Below are 14,084 nucleotides of genomic sequence, written 5' to 3'. Positions count from 1 at the left end.
ATTATACTTATTTCAGTTTATTGTTAATGCAACATTTTCAACTAAAATGTTGGCTTGCGTTTGATCTTATTTCAATTAACAAACATGTTTTAGATAATAGCCCTGGCTGTGGTAGGAAACAACTATTTTTTTATTGGTTTAATGGGGGCAGTCATAGTCTAGTGGTTAGAGAGTTGGCTTGTAACATGGGTGTAAATCAATTCCGATACGATACAGTATTAATTATCTATGCCAGCGATGCAGTATTTCCCTAGCCTGGGTGCCAGCCGATCTTAGCCCCGCCCACCACATTTTGAAAAACGGGAAGATCGGTCTGGCGTTTTTCCGTTGAGGAGCTACTATGCGAGTCCCAAAACTGGCCAACGAATCAAATTGTGAGGGCGGGCTTTATACGATGATGGACAGATGATCAACAGTAACGTATCAACCACGTCACCAAAGAGCGCGTGTGTTCAATCTGTTTACAATGAAATGGCTGCCGCTGGAGAATTCATATGTGTGGAATCTGACATTAAGTCTGTTCTAAAAGATATCGACAGAGCATTGATTTAAAAAGAGGAACAGAGAAACGCGATCAAGGCATTTGTTTATGTTTTCGCCGTTCTTTCTACGGGAATCGGCAAAAGTTGGTCGCACTTATGGAGGACAAAGTTAAAGAAGCAACTGAAATGGGTATCACGGCGATGCAACTCGGCGTGCACGACGAGATGGATATAATTAGCGGTCGTTGCCAGCTTCTTTTCGGAAGCCCGGAATCGTGACTGCTGAATAAGTGGAGGGACATGCTAGGCTCCGATATTTTTCAAGCCAACGTAATGGGTAGCTATCGTCGTGGATGAAGTTCACCTTACGTACAAATGGTAAGAGATAGTCTTACTGTATGACTTAGTAAATACTTAGTGTTGTGATATAAATTAAATGTTGTAAACATAGTAGGTGTTGATGTACGTTCGCTAACTCAGACTTAGTATAATCAGAATGATGTTAGTATCATTGTAGCGAAATTACTAGCAGTTCGGTCAGGCTGCAAAAGATGACATTTCAACATACGTCATTCACTCCGTTGCTCTGATTGGTCATAGGTCTATCCAATTGAGTGGAGAGGTATTTTTCGGTTGAGACACGCCTCATAATTTTAGCTCAATGGAGCGGTATCAGACTCAAATTCTGACTAGAATTGAGTATGACAACGTCAGGCTAGTATTTCCTGATACATCAATCATTTCTTTAATGCAATTACGATCTGATTAAATTATGGATATTTTTAACATTACGTGACTAGTTAATCAGTTAAATTTTTAATAACTCATGAATGCAACCAAAAAATATAACAAACTATAGGGTTGAGAGACACCATCGCTCTGGTGGAGTACGGCTGCTGCTCGGATAACATACGAGCAGATCTACCTACACAACTTCAGTCGGGACCCTTGGCTGCCCACTGTTATCATGTCTAAATCCCAAAAATTGCCATACAGGCGAAGTAGTACCCTTTTAAACAACCAATATCAATTCCATTGTATCAACTCTTTGAGTGGAAGGATGTGGAAGGACGTTACTTTTTCCCTTACGAAAACTTATTGGAAAGCCAAGATTACAAAATTATAGTTTTTAAGAAAAAAAAAAATATTTATGTATAGAGAAATAAAAAAAAAACTTAAGTGGAAGAAGACTTCATTCGTTAGTTGGGAAATAAAATAAATAAAGTAATAAAATAAGGAATAATAATTATATAATAACGAATAATAATGAAAAGAAAATAATCCGCCCACAGATATCATTTTTTTAACGTAAAAATTGTCAACTGCAAATTTAGGGGACATTGCCCAACCCTAACATGAAACGTCTTTAAAAAGGCACATCTCATTTACAACAACAAACTAAGAAACATTTTTAACACTTTTTTAAATAAAAAAAATTAATGAGGGGAAAATTGTCACATAAAATCAAGCTTATGATGGCAACAGTCGAAGTCTTTAGGTTTTCTACAAAATATTTCCAAACCCACGAGTTGCGTCTGATAGCTGTCACAACCCCCCCCCCCCCAAAGAAAATTCAAGACACAAAACAATCTAAATGAATGTATTTTATAAAATGTCATTAAACTGGGGCCTCTCTGGCACCATCCCCAGCCCTCAGTTGCTGCAAAAGCTTGTTGTGAATGTTTCACTTCTTTAACTTGCATTTATAATCAGTATCTACTTGGATGTTTCACATCCTTCAAGTTAAACCAATATTTGTTTTAACCTGATATACCTACACTTTCACACAAACTAAGGGAGTGAAAGTGCTGATCTAAGATCAGCTGCACCCCATTCATGTGATATTAAAAACAAGTGGAAGAGCTGATCCTGGATTCACACTCTCACTTGACATTTTTTCCCTTGTTAACATTTAGATGTGTTGTGTTAAATTTCAGAACTGGTCTAGAATGGCTTGGAATACTGAGAGCAAGAATTAAGCCCTTTTCACACACAGATTTTGGAAAATATACGGAAAATACATCCCTGGATTTGATTGTTTGATTTGTGGTTCATTCACACTAACAATGATTTTTTGGAATCTAGACATGCATTCACACAAATGCGGTTAAGATCCTGTAAAGAAATGTAAAGACTTATTTAAGGCCCTGTTTACACGAGAACGCTTGAGTGTGAAAACATAAAAATATTTTATCGGATGTGCCTTCCGTTTACAAAAAAGTGAAACCACCCTCCAGAGTGGAAATCTTAACTCTTTTGCTGCAAGAGAAAAGAGAAAACGCTTCACTGCCAATGAGGAGGATTTTCGGCTTTCTGCATTACCGCTATTATCCACAAGGTATCCTTCCGCAACTTTTTAAAACCGGAAGTATTGCCCTATGGCAAGCGGCTGCATGTCCGTGTCTGTTTTAAAGATCGCTCTGAATGGGATCTCTATGAAAAGTCCGTTACCAAAATGGAATTTTCTCAGATTTTTGCTCAAAATGTGGTGTTTTTGCAGAAACCTACCCATATTCAAAAGCTGATTACAAAAGAACTACTGAAGGTAGGATGAAAGTTTTTTTTTTTTTTTTTTGAAAGCAGATGGTCTGTTCTTTCATTTGGTATATTGTATGTTTATATATTTAAAGAAGAACATTTTCTGGAAGGCATTCAACTTTTGTGAATATCATGAAAAACGCTGGTGCTGGCTGGCAACTTTTTTTAAAAACACTGGCGGCGAAAGAGTTAAAAATGTTCTACCGTGGCGTTCCCGTCTAAAGGGTAAAAACGCAAAAGTATGCTCACGGTGGCTCTTGTCGCACACGCGTCTTAAAAACATTCTACCGTGACGTTCCCTTCTAAAGGGTAAAAATTCATGGAATTCAACAACAAACATGTCGGATTTTTCTAGGGATGCACGATCTTGATTTTTTTATGGCCGATTTTTATACCGATTTTCTTAACAAGCAAATTTGCAGATTCCGATCAGATTTCCATTTTTTTTTATTATTAAGCAACAAACAAGAAAGAATGAAAGTAAATGTAGTGATGTTACACACTGCCCGAAAATAGTCCCCTTGGTTACTTTCAATGGCAGGGGACTATTTTCGGGCAGTGTGTAATATCACTATGCCTGCTGCAGCCATGTTACGACAGCAAAGTCCTTGATTATTACGCCAGAATGAGAATATAGTTCCCAGCCATAACTGCCTAAAAAATTGCAACTTTTAATTTTCTGTCGGTCTTACACGATGTAACTACAGAAGAGTCAAGTTTTAAATAGGAAAAATATCAAAACTCTGTTTTTTTAGTGCGATGCTAATGGTCTAATCAGATTCAATGGATTGTGCGAAGCTATGCTAAAAGTGGTAGCGCCAGACCCGGAGATCAGCTGAATGAATTCCAAAACTGTAAAAATCAAATCTTTAACTCTAGGGGAGCTGGAAAATGAGCTTATTTTCAAAAAAGTGGAGTGTCCCTTTAAACACTGGTGGCGATAGAGAGGCAAAAGTTACGGATAGCAGCTTTGGCACCCTTGGTTATAATGATTCATTAAACGATTTCTTAAGCTTCGTTTAGGCATATGTGAACACGGCAATCGCACTTGGATCACACCAAAACAATTGATCCGTCTACAATGAGTGGTTCACTTGCGGTTAGACCCACCGACCAGGCATAACTTTGCCACATGAGAGCAAACTTAACCAACAATTGTGCAACATTGTAACAATTTAAATTCCTGTTTTTCAAAATAAAGCACATGCTTTACAGTTCAGGTCACAGGCCAGGTTTCATTACAGTTCAAATGTCCTATAGGAAGGAAGGCAGTATGCTAGGTTTTGGAACAGAACCGATGACTCCGCTATCTTAAGGTTCCAGTTCCAGTTTTATGAACTCCCAATGGTCAGATCCAACAAATATGATTGTCATCTCACATCCTTTTAAGACATATTTTACAAAGTTATTGGCACAAACAACCTCATACGTTTGGACATTGTGTAAATGTTATGGACAAAAGCCAGTTTATTTTCTTTTTACAGCCCTGTCCAATTTCCTTGTGCAAGCAAAGGCTTGTTTTCTTTCTGCCCAAAAAACAATGCATGCTTAGTCAACACACATAAAATCTTTTCTACTCTGATCGTCCCTTCATTTCTTGTTTCTTTGTTCCTCTATATAAAATCTGTGTGCCCTCAGAAGTATGGATGATTCACCCACAGTATAGGAGAAGTACACTTAAATGCTTTAGTCATTTGATTGCATCTTTAAACTTGCTATTACTAAGACTGTTTTATATGTCTTATATGATATACATACGGTTCAGTGCTTTGACGTTTTTGTTTGTGGATCCAAGTAATCATTAATGAACTTCAAGGTTCTGATCCTGTGAAAGTAACCATTGCATTTGGTATTTCACCATACCCTAATATCCAGTTTATTTTCCCTCAGCAGCCCGCAGGGAATTTGATCGGCATTTTTTTGCTGTCAGATAGGAAGAGAGCAGCATGGAAAATTGAAGCTTTGAGAAACCATTTCTCTCACACTAAAGTGTATAAATACTTTTTCCTCTCTTGGTTCCCATGATTTTTGGTGAACAATGCAGTGGTCTCATAAAGTTCATGTTGGAGATTTGAATCAGTGTCTTTCCTGGTTACGAGATACTCACTGCTGCGGTCATCTGTTTAAATGACATCTGGTGCCGTGACCCTGACTATAATTCTCTCTGACTTCCCGTATGCGGATGGCAAGAAGAAAACCTATCTGTGTGAAATCGTGTGTATAATGTGTTTTAATTCAATTTAGACAATGGCACTTAATGTTTCTGTCAGCATTTCAAAGCAAATAATCACACTGTTGGTTTGTTTTTCAGTGGCGATGCCGTTCATCATAATGACCATCATGTACAGCCCATACCAGCGTGGAGTTTACTGCGATGATGAGACCATCCGCTACCCCTACAGAAAAGACACAATTTCTCACAAACTGATGGCTGCCATAACCATTCCCTGCTCCATTATTATTGTGAGTCAAGTTTAAATCTGTTTATGATATGAATGTGTGACTCAGTCTGTTAAAAAAACCCAGCTAAAGTCATTGTTAGTGATTTTATTGACTCAAGATCATGTCAAAAGTTGAAATTAATGAGTGAATTCAAACTTTGATGCTCCTAATGAGACTTAATGGGTCTCATATGACATTAGATAAGATTATGAAACTAATATAACCCAAGATGGCTCTCTGGTTTAAATTGATCTCCCAGCCTGGTCATAGCTGGTTAGCCAACGTGATCTCATGAGAATACGTGTGCATTTTTACGTTTCAGCTTTGTTGTACAATACGTACATTTACTTACGTTTAAAACACACTAAAATGTACAATATCGACGATTTGACAGGACTAATATGTAAATTATTTACGTATTTACAGCTTTACAAACGTACAAATTTGTACGTAAGTTATTCTTATTCATAAATATAAATTGCGGGCATTGGCGTTTCTTACTCATATTAATGCCATGTTTTCAGTCATATTTTCTGACTTATTTTTTTAAGACAGTTTAACCATTTACCTAATGAAATGATTATGATATTCAGAGAATTTCAGAATATTTACCATTTTAAAACTTTAAAATGAATAGCATTTCTGTATTTATATTTCCGTTGGTGTACGTTTGAAATGAAAAAGCATATTAATATATGAACTAATGTTAACTAATGAACCTTATTGTAAAGTGTTACCAAAAAAACTTAAAAAATTGATGCAATGCATATTTTTGAGTCAGGAACAATGTGTTTAAAAAGTTTTGTTTATTGAACAACATTTCAGTACAATTAATGGGTCTAATTCACTAAGCATGCCATTGCGTACGCACAAATGTGTTTGTGAAATGTGTATTTCACGGACGTTTTAACTAACAAATCATGAATCAACAAAAACTTTCATACTAAAATTTCTTCTAAATGTTTGCAAAAGCGTAAGAAAATTTTGACCACGAGTACGCAATAATCATGAACAAGGGAAACGAACCCTATAATATATATTGTCATGATTATTACGTACATGAATTTAGTATGAACGTTTTTGTTGAATTACGTATGACATTTCACAAACAAGTATGTGCGTAAGCATGTTTAGTGAATGAGACCTATTGTCCATTTGCCAGATAAGGTTCAATGTTTGTTTATTTGATGGTGTCATTTAAAATTATAATCCTGAAAATAGGTGTAAAACAAAACTAACAATTGTAAAACAATATTAAAAAAGCCTTGGCTTGCATTTATTTGTACCAGCCTACCCATTACATTAAAGTAGCTATCAGTATTTGAGAGCAATCTATAAGCTTTTCATTCAGCCATAATGACCACCTGGGGTTCAATGGATGATGTGATATTATGGTTACTGTTTATACTTGTTCACTTCTTATGAAAGACCACGGGTTGGAATTGTACCACCCTGTCATTTGAAATCATCCAAAGTAAGGGACAAAGGTTTTTCAATTATCCTAACATCCCAACAACTAATGATATTTGTGAAATTTGTTTATAGGAATAGTTTTGAAAATAATGCAAACATATTTTATTACTTTATATATATGAGGTGCAGTTGTAGCCTTGTGGTTAGAGAGTCGGCCTTGTAACTCGAGAGTTGCTGGTTTGATTGCAGCTGTGTTGCCCTTGAACAAGACACCTTACCCTAATTGCTCTCCGGGCGCTGGGATAGCTGCCCACTGCTCCGTGTGTGTGTGTGTGTGTGTGTGTGTGTGTGTGTGTGTGTGTGTGCTCAGTGGGATGGGTTAAATGCAGAAGTCACATTTCAAGTAGAGATGCTCCGATCAGCATTTTTGGGGCCGATCACCGATTACCGATCACCAAGTTCATGATCTGCCGATCGCCGATCAGTGCCGATCACAGAATAGCAGTGGAATGGGAATCTTTTATCTATAATCTAGCAGAGTTTACACCATTTGTAGAAATGAAAGGTATAGTATTGTTTTAATAGAGAATCAAATAAATAAGCACAACAAATATTTCTTCTTGCAAAGAGAAATGTAATATGCCTTTAAAAAGGTTTATGTCTGTTAAAAGTAATTAAAATAAAACACTTCACAGTCTTTACTGTATGAATTAAATAACCACGCATTTGTATGAGGTACAACAGTTTTTCACTGATGAGCAGAGAGTAATTTTATTGAGAGATGAATTAGGATACTGTAGCTATAAGACATGGGAGAGAGATCGTTCTCTTCACGTGCACTGACGACCCGCTGCTGTGTATGCGTGCGGCGGGTGTCCGCAAACAAGAGCAGCTGTGAGGAAAATGGAAGTTTAAACCTTCAAAACTTTAAAACGAATGCAAGTAATAAACTTTCGGCATGAGGATGCGATTGTCCGCGACAGATATGTGTTGTATACGCTGTTTGATAGGGATGTGAAGACACATCGCTCTGAGGACCGGAGCGCGTCCTCATAGAAAATACGCATATCTCTGTAAAGGCAGAGAGAGAAATCCAAATCTGCATGTCAAACATGAGCAACGGGTTACAAAATGCTCGCACTGTCTAAAATGGTCTCTAATTGCAGCCGCATCAGGAACGCTACGATGAGAAAAGTAACCGGAAAGATCGGCTCATGAGATCGGCAAATTTAGCGAGTGCCGATTGCGTCATTTAATGCCGTTATCGGCTGATTACGATCGGCGGCCGATCGATCAGAGCATCCCTAATTTCAAGTATCGGTTGCTTACTTGGCAAGCATGTCACTTTCACTTTATTTTTTAATAATTTAAACACCATTTTTTTCGGATTAGTCAATAAAAAAAATCCAGATAATTTACTCACCACCATGTCTTCCAGGATTTTTCTCATTTTAATGGACTTTAGTTTTAATGTTGTTTAAAATTGCCGTTTCAAAGGACTATAAACGATCTCAAACGAGGCATGAGGGTCTTATCTAGCGAAACGATCGTTTTTGGAAAGAAAAAGAAAAAATAGGCACTTTTTATTCACAACTTCTTATCTTCCTCTGGCTGTGTGACAAGCCAGCGCGACCTCACGTAATTGCGTAATGCGGTGGAAAGGTCACGTGTTACATATATGAAACGCACATTTGTGGACCATTTTAAACAATAAACTGACACAAAGACATTAATTAGTATCATTCGACATCTGAACGGTCCTCTTTCTCCACACTTGTAAACATTGGGGTGTAGTTTCGATAAGTCATCCGTGACCTCTTGACATGATGACATATTACATGAGGTCGCGCTGGGGGGGTCACACGACCAGGTTGTGGTTTAAAAATGATGATTTTTTATTTGTCTTCCAAAAATGACAATTGTTTCACTAGATAAGACCCTCATGCCTCGTTTGAGATCGTTTAGAGTCCTTTGAAACTACAATTTTAAACTGCATTAAAACTGTTAAGTATTGGGGTCCATTAAAGTCCATTAAAATGAAAAAAAATCCTGGAATGTTTTTCTCAAAAAAAAAAAAATTCTTCTCAACTAAGCAAAAAAAAGACATCAACATTTTAAATGGCATAATGGTGAGTAAATTATCTGGATATTTTTTTTTAAAAATGGACTAATCCTTTAACAGGTGTCTTAAACTGCAAATATTTTATGGACAGTTCCCCCACCTGCCATGTTTAGATACGAAAACAAAAATTAATGTTTATTATTAAAAATACTGAAAATGTATTTAAATTAAATAGAATATATTTCATAGAATAAAGTGACATGTTATAAAGTATCAAATTTTATATTACATAATGCCCCCTGACAAAACATAATGCATTTAATGTTATTGACCCGTGTGACATCATAATATCACGAAAGCAACGTAACAGCACTGCTTTTGAATCACTCTTGGGATACTTTAATGTTTCATGCTGATCAGACTTGCAGTGCCAACTGAAGTCAAACATATGGTTTCTATCACAGCTAAAGTGGAAACCGAGCATAACCCGGACATAACATCATTGACAAGCGACCCTATGAACAGGGCGCTCTCAAAAGTTGAGTTGTGAACAAGGCACGTAACACGTTGCGAGTGATTTTTACCTGTAAAACTGTTGCAGTGGTTATGAAATAAATTTAGCGTCCTGTAATTGCCAGAGGATGTATGTAGCTTGGCTTTTGCCCTGAGGTCTGATGTTCTGAGAGAAGATTGTGATTCGTCATGAGTGAGAGTTTAAATCTCTCAGCATGAGTCATTTACGATAGACTGACTCATACATTCACTGACTTTTGATTTACTTGGGTTTCCAAGAACACTTCTTAAGCAAAGCAACATGGTGAAATATTGGAACATAGCATAAACAGAGATTTTACGGTGGTGTTTGCTAAGACGAACGTTACTAATGCTATTGCTCATCGTTCGTGCTCGAATGTTGCAATTTGTTAAGGAGAGGTGTGCCAAGACTATTATAAACAATGTGATTAATGATTTTCATCTGGTAAACAAAAATGCAAAACATTTCCCATGCAGCTGTGTACCTGTGACCTTAGTTAAATATCAGTTAATCTAAAATGGCATTTTGGTGATCTTTGGTGACCTTTCCCAAGATCCATGACCAAAACGTTCGTCTTTTTCCAGTAAAGCACTGGATTATATATTACATTTGCATTTTACATATAAATTACATTAATTTACATAAGAGGGCATTTTTGTGGCTATAAGGTCCCTGAGGTCTGGTTCTGTAAATGATTAATTAGTCATTTAAAACGACTCACATTGGCATCTTTTTTTTTAGATAAGTTTGGACAGTTTAACTGAACTGAATTGTGTATCGGTCTATGTCATGTCACTGGCGTTGCTCACGGCAGAAGTTAAACATTTCTCAACTTTTCAAGCGCCAACGCTGGCATAAGCCAATCAAATCGCCTTATGCAAATAACCTAGTGCAAAGCCAGGCATTTACATTCATGCAAGACCGGAGAACAAAGCAGCATGTGTTGCATGCACTGTGATTGGCTGTTGTCACTATGACGATTGCGTCTGGGCCACGCTTCAAACACGCCCTCAGTCAAACTTAATTCAAAATAGCACAGTTGAGTGAACTTAGATGTTCTTCGGTTGGTTCTTACTTTTTATGTATATTAACTCTTTCCCCGCCTTTGAGAAGTTATCTTGTAAATAAAGAGAAAACGCTTCCCTGCCAATGACAAGTTTTACGGCAATCCACATTTCTTCTCTCATCCGCTAGATGGCGCTCTTACCCAACTTGTAAAACACTGAAGCATTCACTGATCCAAAAACAGTAAAAATTCTGTATATGTTTTGATCTTTTTTGTGAATCTGATCTCTAACAAAAGTCCTTTACAAAAATGCAATTATCTCAACTTTTTGCTCAAAAGTAGGCATTTTTGAAGAAACCTACCCATATTTCACAAGACTTTTTTGTATGAAAGCAGAGGGTTTGTTTTTTCATTTCATGTATTGTAGGGGTGCACGATTCAGAAAATGTTACGATTCGATTCCGATTTTTAGGCTCAAGATTCGATCCAAAAACTATTTTCGATTTTAAAAAACGATTCACAGTATGTGAATGTAGTTTACTTTTTCCTATGTGAGTGATTGTAATAGATATACAATTTTAAAGAAAAGAAACACAACAAATAAAATGTAATTTGATATTGCTTTGTCTTTATGCAAAAATAAAAAACGGTTATGAAGCAATTAGATGACCCCTTTTATCAAACTCTATTAAATACAATAATATAGTATATAAATGATAGACAGTGCAGGTCTATAGATTATAAATGTGACTTATAATGGTTATTTTTTCTATTAGATAGAGCAGAAGCAGGAAAAGTGTCTCTCTTTCTATTTCTCTCTTGCCAATTAAAAAAAAGCTAAATCCACTCATTATTTCAGATTCAAAATTCTACTTGCTGTCCCAGTGACAGGGGACTTTACATTACAGCTTTGTGTTTTGTAAATCTTGAGTCAGCTTGAGCTTTGCTCGTTCAGTGCAATAGATTTTAGAAAAGATATGGTTTATTCGTAATAATAGAAAAGTTGTTATCGCCATAGAAACCGTCGGCACGCTGAAACTGCACGCGAGCTTTAACGCGGTAGCGCTCACGACCATTCTCCGTTCGACTCGGGTTTCACACATATTAATCAGACTTGGAACCCGAAGTAATTTAACTATGACTGACCCGGACCCGACTGACCATTTCAAATACAAACCACCTAACCCTAACCTAACCACAAGGGGGAGCTGCAGCACCTGTATAAACGAGACAGTATCAGATGGCGCTCCTTATCTGACAGTGCAGCGGAATATATTGCAAAGCCATTCAATACAGTGGAAAAAACTGCATTTAAAGAAATCTTCATAAGTAGTATGAACTGCCAGGTAAAACATACATTTACAAAACAGCAATTCCAAATTTGAGGAAGTGAAGGATGCTATTCTTAAGGATCTGGAAGGATTTTTTTCAGCAAAGATATATGCATTAAATAAATACTTTTAAATATGTGTTATGTGTATTAATATTTACTGCCAGGTAAACCATGCAAAAGTAATTTAAATAATCACAACAATGTGTGAAAATTATTTCATGAACAAACAAAAAATGTATGAGAATTAAATGTTAAAGCAATAAAAAGACAATTAATCGTCATAACCGCCACAATTTATTAGTCAATTAACCGTGAGACGAATTTCATAATCGTGACAGCCCTATTCAGTACAAAATTAGTCTGCAAAAGTAGTACAGTTACTTAAATAAAATGCACTTTTTACCTGGTATAGCATTTGATATCTCTTAACCCGCCACCATGGACCTCACTAATTTCAAACCCTGGCGACAGTAATGTGTTTCCTTCTCATTTTGAAGTTTTCTGAAGGGGTGTTTGGCTACTTTCATCTTCTAGATGAAGAAATAGGCCAATGAAAGTTTAATCTAAACCATGTCTAGAGACCAGAATATAATAGATCTTTGGGACTTACTGGGACATGGACCAGAAAGCAGACACATAGGACACCCCAATAACCACATAATACCAATACTGTGAAAACCCCCAAACCCTCTTTGCATTAAGGAAGTGACTTTTTGTTTGGAAGTGAAAATGTTGTTTAGTAACGTCGTTTCTTTTTCCTGTTATTGCTGTTTTTGTAGATCGCTTCAGGAGAGGCATACCTGGTCTACACCAAACGTTTATACTCCAATTCAGGCTTTAACCAGTACGCTGCAGCGCTCTACAAAGTCGTGGGGACATTTCTGTTCGGCGCCTGTGTGAGTCAGTCTCTCACCGACATGGCCAAATATACCATCGGTCGCCTGCGGCCCAACTTTATAGCCGTGTGCGCTCCAGAGGTCTGCAATGGCTACATGTTGGAGTTAAACTGCACGGGAAACCCGAGGAACGTGACAGAATCCAGGTACGAAAGCAGGGTACAGGAAAAGTTAAAGGTCATAAACCGCTAACCTCCCATCCTGTATTTGTTGATGTTGGTAACCTGTTGTTTTCACTTCTTGTTTCACGAGTGTTTTTGTGCTGCATTAGGGTTTGACCTTTTATTCTAAATGTCTTTTAAATGTATATGACCTCAAACACCAAACATTTTTTTAAATGATCTGCAGGAAATTGTTAAAAATGCTCTCATTATTTTCTTGCCCTTACTTTGTCTCAAATCTTTTTTCTGTGGGACACAAAAGGAGAAATTTAACGCAGCTTTTTTCCATTTACATTTGTGCATTTTGCAGATGCTTCTATTCAAAGCGACTTGCCGTGCATTCAAGCTATACATTTTAGCAGTTTGTGTGCTCCCTGGGGATCGAACCCATGGCTTTTAATACTTCATGCTATCATTAATGCCCTACAGAAACATACAGCCATAAACACCGATTTCTTTTTCTGCCAGTGGGTGCTCGGCACAACATCACGCAATGTTTAGGTTGCTTAGCAACGGCAGACGCTATGGGAGCGCCCATGTGCTTTATAAAGGAGGAATGTGGCATTTGTGGTCAGCTTATTCATCAGAGCTTCAAAAGTGTTTCTGATTAAATTAATTGAGCATAGCTGGCATTGGGATCGGCGCCTATGCCTGGAGACACAATTGTGGTTTATATTAAAGAGTAACTAAACCCTAAATCAACTTTTTTTAGTTAATGATCTGTAAGAATGATGCTTTATTAGTGCTGTTCATTGATTTTAGTAAGTTTTTTGACATTTAGATATAAAGTGTTTCAATACTGCAATATATGGTGTAAAAACGTCTGAGTGCTGCCCACTTCAGGTTGAACGGTGGCTATTGCAGTTGAATTTTCCTATTGGATGTTGGGTCCAAAAAATGACTCGTGACGTAAGCAGTTTCAAGCTCACCACGCCCTTGTTACGATCTCACCACACACTTGGTATGAGCTTAGTTCGTCCCCTCTATCTCTGTTGGGATCTGCCCACTTTTCTTGCATTTTTCAAATATTGCCAGTGGGTGGAGTCAGGCTCTGACCAGGGGTTTAGTTACTCTTTAAGCATGTCAATCTCCAAAAAGGTCAAGAGTACAACATAAAAGCAGAACATATGACTTGCTATCTGTAATATTATTCCAAGATATCTGTAATAGACTTCTATTTTGCACATTGAAATTAGTAAATCCATGTTGTTTTTAA

The 14,084-nt window shown here is 37.0% G+C and overlaps 1 protein-coding gene across 1 annotated transcript in view; it reads left to right on the top strand.

Moving 5' to 3' along the window:
• plpp2a (phospholipid phosphatase 2a) overlaps window positions 1-14,084 on the top strand; it is a 46,138-nt gene that overhangs the window by 23,733 nt on the left and 8,321 nt on the right. Inside the window, exons 2-3 of the mRNA XM_065262357.2 lie at window positions 5,332-5,483; window positions 12,591-12,853. Coding sequence (XP_065118429.1) covers window positions 5,332-5,483; window positions 12,591-12,853 — 415 coding nt within the window. The remainder of the gene's footprint in view (window positions 1-5,331; window positions 5,484-12,590; window positions 12,854-14,084) is intronic.

The sequence above is a fragment of the Paramisgurnus dabryanus genome, chromosome 6 (assembly GCF_030506205.2).
Source record: "Paramisgurnus dabryanus chromosome 6, PD_genome_1.1, whole genome shotgun sequence".
Lineage (NCBI taxonomy): Eukaryota > Metazoa > Chordata > Actinopteri > Cypriniformes > Cobitidae > Paramisgurnus > Paramisgurnus dabryanus.
Note: the sequence above shows the minus strand (reverse complement) of the source record. Positions and strands in the feature narration are given on the sequence as shown.